General features: G+C 42.4%; 1 protein-coding gene across 1 annotated transcript in view; it reads right to left on the bottom strand.

Moving 5' to 3' along the window:
- Positions 1-5394: 5394 nt before the first annotated feature.
- Positions 5395-8277, bottom strand: part of LOC122342362 — a gene marked incomplete at its 3' end in the record, with an annotated part of 44324 nt that continues 41441 nt past the window's right edge. The window contains 5 exon segments of the mRNA XM_043236142.1: positions 5395-5480; positions 5634-5804; positions 5953-6334; positions 6450-6500; positions 6737-6831. Coding sequence (XP_043092077.1) covers positions 5395-5480; positions 5634-5804; positions 5953-6334; positions 6450-6500; positions 6737-6831 — 785 coding nt within the window.

Genomic DNA, 8277 nt, shown 5'->3' with positions numbered 1-8277 from the left:
TGCTTTTTTGTTTGTGGTCTAGGATATTTTGGATGGCTCTAAGCTTTTCCACTTGTGGCTTAATTCGACCATGACCAAGGAGGTATCCCAGATACTTTACTCCGATTGAGCCCATGAGCATTTAGCCGAATTAATAGTAAGTCCAGCTTTTAAAGTCTTTGTAAGACATCACTAAGATGATCTAGGTGTTCTGGCCATGTTTGACTATAGATCACTACATCATCCAAGTATGCTGCCGCATACTGGTCACATCCAGCAAGTATTCCATCCATAAGCCTCTGGAAGGTGGCTGGAGCTCCATGTAACCCAAATGGCATTACCGTATACTGATATAACCCTGTAGGGGTACGGAGAAAGCAGTATATGGCCTGCAAGAAGGTTTGAGTGGCACTTGCCAATACCCCTTACACAAATCGAGGGTGGTCATATAATGTGCTTTACCCAATCGTTCTATGAGTTCATCTATGCGGGGCATTGGGTATGAGTCGAAGCAGGACACACTATTGAGCTTTCTAAAGTCCGTACAAAATCTTACTCCACCGTCCTTCTTGGGGACCAGAAGGATTGGACTTGACCATTCACTCTGTGAGGGTTCGATGATTCCCATCTCTAGCATCATCTTGACTTCAGTCTTCAGTTTCTCGACCATCTTTTCAGGAACTCTATAGGGTTTCTGACGAACTGGGGTAGGATCTTTTAAGATGATATTATGGGTGATAGCCGCTGTCAACCCTGGTCTTTCTTGAAACAACGTTGGAAAAGACTGACATACCTTCATGAGCTGTTGTTGTTCCAGATTACTCAGATGTGCATAGAGGGCTGGATTTTCTCTGAGGGTCGAATTGGTTCCATCTCCACCTCATCTACTTCGTCATCCACCGCCCGCACCAACATAGTCACTTGTTTCTCAGATTCCGGTAACCTTTCCTTGAACTTTCTAAGCAAATTGGCATGTAGGATCTGCTTAGGATGTTTCCTTTCAGGACACAAAATCTCATATGTTACAGGGCCCAAACGCCGATTTACCACATAGGGTCCTTGCCACTTGGCTAGTAACTTGCAAGTACCAGAAGGTAACAATACTAGAACTTTTCCCCAGGGGACAAGTCTTTTCTCTGGCTTGTTTGTCATACCATACCTTCTGTTTCTTTTGGGCCATTTGCAGGTTCTCTTGAGCCTCTTGTCGGAACTTCTCCAGTTTGTCCCTCATCTGCAAAATATAGGATGCTACACTGCACTGAGCTGGCTCCGCTGCGGTCCATCCCTCCTTGAGCATGTCCAGGGGCCCTCGAACTTGCCTGCCATACAACAATTCAAAAGGAGAATCCAGTGGAACATTGAGGAACTTCTCTATATGCAAACAAAAGGAAAGGGATCCATTTATCCCAATCTCTACCAGTTTCATCCACAAACTTTTTTAACATGTTTTTCAAAGTACTGTTAAAACGTTCTACTAAGCCATCCGTTTGGGGGTGAAATGGTGTTGTTCTAATACCCTTTATCCCCAGTTGTTTGTACATTAATGCCATCACTTTGGACATAAAATTGGTTCCCTGATCTGTGATAATTTCGGAAGGTACTCCCACCCTTGAAATTAAGTCAACCAAGCACTTCACAATATGTTTAGCCTGTATAGATCGCAGAGGATACACTTCAGGGTACCTAGTGGCGTAATCACAGATTACCAAAGCAAATTGGTTCCCCGAGCTACTTTTTACCAAGGGCCCAATAATGTCCATACCTATGCGATCAAAGGGGTACCTATAATAGGTAAAGGCTGAAGGTAGCTTTTGTCTGTTTTGCATACAGGAGCTACTTTCTGACATTCAGCACAGGTCTTACAATACTCTTGTACATCCTGGTACAATTTAGGCCAATAGAATCGTTGGCTAATACGCTCATAGGTTTGTGCCGCCCTAAGTGCCCTGACCAAGGTATAGTATGGCCCAAATGCAAAATCATTTTCCGAAGGTTACTGGAAATAACTAGTCTGGGGTTTTCTGTGTCTGTATTATACAAAAGATTGTCTTTTAAGATATATCGATCTCCACCTAATTTTGGTGCTCCCACCTCTTTACCATCAATCTCACAGATTTTCTTAAACAGTGATTGTAAAATGTCATCTGATTTTTGCAATTCTCTAAAATTGTCAGGGACCTGCCATTGAGGTTCAATCAAATCTGGACCAGGACCAGGGAAATCTGGTATGTTTTCCAGGCTCTTACTTTTACCCCTATGTTTTTCCTGTTTTCGTACTCTCTTACTCTTCTTAACCTTACCCCCAGAACCAAACAAATCTGGATGAGCCTCAGGGAGTGGCTGTAAACCCTTGCTCTGTGATCGTGTGACTACAGCACAAGGTTTGGAGGATACATTGATTAGGTCAAGTAAAAGGGGAAAATCTTCACCTAGCACCACATCATAGGCTAGTTTTTCAACCACACCCACCCTCAGCAAATATGCTTGATCATCTACAACTATAGTTGCATCAGCAGTTGGGTAAACTTTTTCTTCCCCGTGAACACATCCCAGACAAATTGTTTCCCCAAAATTCATCATTATGCCCCTCAATAAATGAGGCTTCACCAATGTTTGGGTACTTCCTGTGTCTACTAGTGCCTGAGCTGACTGGCCGTTTACTGTTACAGGTATCACATGTCTATGCTTTTCAGGTTGGGTCAATAATTCACCTGACAGGTCATTTCTGGGTACATAACACAAACTGGTTACCTTAGATTTTCTTAGGGGACAGAAAGAGGCCTTATGACCAGGTTGTTGACAATAAAAACAAATCAAAGACCCCGCAGCAACAGGAGGCTTCCTTCCCCCGAGCACTGCAGTGCTATCACTGGTCTCCTCCAGTTTACCCCTACCCACAGTAACTTTATTAGTCCTGGGCGGTGGTTCCCGGTGTGCTGCAATATACCTCTCCGCCAATCTCGCTGCTTCCTCACCAGTCTGAGGTTCTTTCACCCAAACCCTTACATCTGGACGAAGCATCCGCAGGTATTGTTCTAGAATGATGGTCTCTGCAATTTGATCTTTGGTCTTTGTCTCCGGTCGCATCCATCTTTTATACAGGCCTTTTATTCGAGTGTATGTCTCTCTCACCGATTCCCCAGATGGTATGGTTAGGCCTCTGAAACGCAGCCGATAAGTCTCCTCCGTCACATTATACTTGGCTAGTACCGCTGCCTTGATGTCCTCGTAGTTACCAGCTCTCTGCTCATCCATTCCCGCATACGCTTCCAAAGCCTTGCCTGTCAACAGAGTAACCACTCGAGCCGCCCACTCATCTGTTGGCCACCCCCAAGTTCTTGCTATACGCTCAAATCGAACAAAGAAACTCTCCACATCTTCACCCTCTACGAATTCGGGAATTCGAGGCTCATGATATCGATTTAAAAGGGGATGTGGTACCTGGCTCGTTGCTTGTAGACCTGGCATGGGTTGGGCTGGAGCTGCAGACAATGCGGGTAGCGTAACTGCACCCAACGATGGTAAGAAGGTCCTTGGCGATGGCAGGGAATGATGATGGGTTTGTTGACTGTTCTGTTCATCAAATCCCCATTCACCCCTGGGCTTTGTGAGTATTGTGGTCTTTAAGTGATGCAACTCATCAAACAAAATTCTCTCATTTCTTTGTTGTTGTTGCATAAATTGTCTCATTTCAGTCAAAAGTCTTCTTCAATCAGCATGAGGTCTGCTTTATCTCGAGGGGTACTAACCTTCACCGTTTTGGATCGTACCACCGGTTCAGTGTCCACTTCTTGAACATTCGCCGCTTAGCAGACTGGTCTAATTCAGCCTCTTCATGTGCACCAACACCCAAATCCATTTCCACAGCGTTAACAGCTTCCACCGTATCCTCCTCCTCTGAGAACAGTACTGGATGGGCTCTTGTAACTCGCTGAGGCACAGCAGGGCCTTTGGCAGCCATCTTGAAACTTCCAGTTAACATTGTCTACTGCCCACTGTTAGCCATTAGAGACGCCGCATCCCACTTCTGACACCATTTGTGATGATGGCCGTTGATCATAGCAGTGAATGGGCAGTAAATCACGCACAGAACTCTGAGGTTTCAAGAGAAAAAAAAAAATGGATTTAATTCACAGCTCCAAAAAGTGCATTCAGCATAGAAATGATTTTCCAAGAAGAAAATAGAAACCAGAAAAACAAAGTACAAAATAAATCAAAACAACAAAATTCATATCAAGGCTTGCACTTAACAAGGGAATCAGGAGAAAGGTTGGCTACTACTCCAACTAAACATCCCATCTGTCTTCCCTCCTCTCTTGGAACAATAGTTAGCCTTTTATAGGTGATGCACCTCCCCTAAATTCAAATAGCCCAATCCCACAGTTTCTTCTAAAACTGCTACTGAAAAAGACACACATTGATGATACAAACAACCCCATTGACATCTTAAACTGTTTTCACTTTTCCCCCTATACAAACATTTGTCCAAAAGACATACAAAAGAAAAACAATATCCACATGGGTGTGGAACAGACTCCTCCTTTCCATTGATGGAATAAATAGGGCTTCCTGTTTGGGCCGGCCCTCCTACTAGGAAGCACCAAAGGGAAAAGGTAAGACAAAGAAAACCATAACTTAATTACTCAAATGTCATTTGTTAATACAATTTTCTCTTGTTTTACAGACTAAGAAACCACCACCAAAACATAAGTCACACTGGAATGTGCACCTTCCGTGTGACTGGAAAAATAAAGAAACAAATAAAGTTATTTCAAACAAAACCTTGTGGTATGGTTATTCATGTTTATGTATCTAACATCCTTACTTCATCACAGGATTAAATTTCACACTGACACCGTCTTAAAAATAACAGCAGTGTAATTTTATCACCATGTAGTGTTTAAACTGTCAACACTGTTCATTTCTCCCAGCCTGGCATAGGCTGTTTTTTCAGTAGGTCCTGAAAATTTTACACAAGTGATTTTTTTTGTAGAGGTTTTATTGAATAAAATGCAACTCTACCTATTCAATAACTTGAATATATTAAGATCAGTTTGAGGAGCTGACAGGAACGCTCTTTGTGAAGTCTACATTAGTATTCCTGTTTTGTGCGCTAAATTTATAATATTCTCCATCTTCATTTTCTCTGTTTTGTGCACACTTTTTTTACAGTATAAAATTTGCTCCTTGGTTTCGTGTGTTAAATTCTTAGAAATTTGTTTTCCATTTCGTCCATTAAGTTTGCTCTTTTTTTTAAACTAAGCTTGCTGCTCCGGAGACTCTCTGGTGAATGGCTTGTGCAGTTTCGGTCATCCGCTTCTTGTACTTTCAGAAGAGGGATTCCTGTCATCATCTGCCTTCCCTCCTAAGTCACTCTGCCTGACTCTGAGCTACTCCTGACATTTGTCCTTGCTGAAACCATTTATGCTGTAGGATCTCCTCAATAGTCGCTCTCTTAGTTGGGTCAACAGTCAGGCAGCGACTTATCAAGTTCTGCAATTCTGTACAAGTTTTTCATTGGTTAGTCATGTGTGTTCTTTCATGTCCATGACATGCTAACATTGTCAAGTATGGAAATATGTAGCATGTATTACACTTTGTGTGTTTAACAATCCTAATGTCACTGTGTCATTGGTAGTTGATTGTTCTCTCACCTGTGGATACTCTAACGTTAAAACTCAGACTGCCATGCATCATGTCTTCAGGACTGCTAAAGGGTCGACATTTGCACATCATTGCGTACATCATTACACCCAGAGACCAGACGGTTGTTGGCTCTGCCTTGTATCTTAAGTCCTTGTAGTATTCAGGCGGGCAGACTCCTCCTGTTCATGAAAGCAAGGCATATTCAGGTTACAAAATCTATTTGCAAACAAATGTCACCAGAAACTTGACCAAATGTCCATTTGTTTTCATTAAATCACTACTCAGAAGTTTGACTTCTCATTAGGCCTCATAGTAACGCCAACTCACCTATAAAATCACCCAAGTAGCCTGTACTTTTGACGAGGTCACTGCAGCCAAAGTCTATTAGTTGGACTCGGTTAGTCGTCGTGTTGATCAGAAAGTTATTCAACTTAATGTCCTGGTGAAAGACACCTCTGTCAAGACAGTGCTTGGCCCCGAGCACCGCTTGATACATCAGGCTACGTGTCTGTAATTCGTTCGCCCAATTCATGTTGTTAACCACAAATTTGAGCAAGTCCTTGCAGGGTTCCGGATGTTCCAGGATGAGGATGAACCGATCCTCCTCTTCAAACCATTCCAGCATGTACACAATGTAGGGGCTTAATGGTGCCTGTTTCAGCAGCAGATTTGCAGCCACTTCTGCAAACAGTGGCTTTGAACAGCCAGGCTAACATTAGAGAAAAGAGTAATTAAGAGTTTAATATCACATTTCACTTCTGTTTGCTAAGTTAATTTGTATGTAGTTGGTATTTAATTATGTACATTAAGTTATGTCAACTTACTAGTTCAATATAACGGTCTCTTTCACACTTGAGAATGATTTTGATGGCAACCTGCAAAAAATAAATGCAATCAATGAATAAATAAATGAAATCATTTATAAGCGCACTGTATGTTACAAATGGGCAAACTGATTATATTGAATCTGCAAATTTATACACAGATATACACACACATATATAATCATGATCACAAATATTTCTGTTTAAAATGATATTAAAAATGTTTTGGTCTAAGCACTGATCGATATCTTCTATATACATTTGGTGAATAAAGCGGTGATTCCTACCTTCTTGCGTTGATTTTTTGAAGTCCCCTCGTACACAGTGCCAAAGCCTCCTTGTCCAAGCTCATCTCCCACTTCATAAATCTCATCAAATGGTTCTGCAAAAACATACAAAGAGAGCATGTTAATATATGAGATTCAGTCTGACATGAAATCCTGTGGCAGTGCTTGAATAAATACACACATACAATTCACATCAGATACATGGGGAATAAATATGCTCAATGTTTGAAACTAATGCTACGCCCAAAATTGAACACAAAGCACGTTCAAATTCAAATGTAGTACTACAGAAGTATGAGCAGTATGAGATTTTGAGTTAACCGTAAGTCAACATGTAACAGAAGGATTCTTTCAATTGCTTTTAGGCAATACTACTTTGTCAACAGTTATCATTTACGTTTGGAATACCGTATGAGGAATTATACATACATGTATACGCACACAGACAAGCGGAAATAGACTCACCTGGAGTTGGACGGCCAAAACAGGCTGCTCGGGTTTGATCCTTGATTCGTCTATGCTTGCAAGCAGCTGGAAATTTTGGGGGTACTGGCTCAAGAGCTGACGGGCCTGGAAGAAGATCAGCTGAATCCTGCAGACATGTTGGTACAAAACCAGGATCCGACAAGCCAGACAAATGATCTTCTGGAGGATCAGTCAGATCTTGTAGAGCCATGGTTTCATGGACAGATGGATCCGACTGATGATCTGCTGAATTCTGCAGACATGTTGGTTCAAAACCAGGTGGTTCTTGACCAGGATCAGACGAACCAGGCAGATGATCTTCTGGAGGATCAGTCAGATCTTGTAGAGCCATGGTTTGAAGGACAGATGGATCCGATTGATGATCAGCTGAATTCTGCAGACACGATGGCACAAAACCAAGCGGTTCTTGACCAGAATCAGACGAACAAGACAGATGATCTTCTGGAGGATCAGTCAGATCTTGTCGAGCCCTGGTTTCATGGACAGAAGGATCTAACCGATGATCAGCTGAATGCTGCAGAGCCATCGGTTCAAGAATGTTTGGATCCGACTGAGGATCAGCTGAATCGGAGTCGGGCTGTGCACAAAGAGGAGCCACTTTGTTGTGCTTTTTCCGTGTTGATGCACATTTTACAGCCCGCCACAATCTTTTGAAGAGTGTGAGAATGCGTTTCTTCTTCTTTGTGTTTGTTTGATTTTCTAAAAAAACAGAAATGGAAGAGTTAAGAATTATCACCAGATATTACAAGGCACATTCGAACATACTTGTAGGTATTAGATAAATAAACACTCAAAAGTGGGAAAAACAGGACAGAATTGAAATGACAGTAGACCTACCTTCAGCTGGCTCGGGATCAGCTGGATTTTCATCACAGTCTATCGGTGTGATGCTGGACAGACATGGCAGAGGATCAGGTTGATCCTGTAGAGTTATTGGCTCTAGACCGGACGGGCCTGGCTGTGGATCAGCTGGATGACAGTGTGCTGCTGGTTCGAGATCAGAAGGACCACACTGAAGATCAGCTGAATCTGTGTCCATCACAAGCTGAGGAGGG

This window comes from Puntigrus tetrazona, chromosome 4, assembly GCF_018831695.1.
Source record: "Puntigrus tetrazona isolate hp1 chromosome 4, ASM1883169v1, whole genome shotgun sequence".
Classification (NCBI taxonomy): domain Eukaryota; kingdom Metazoa; phylum Chordata; class Actinopteri; order Cypriniformes; family Cyprinidae; genus Puntigrus; species Puntigrus tetrazona.
This window is presented reverse-complemented; position numbering and strand designations above follow the sequence as displayed.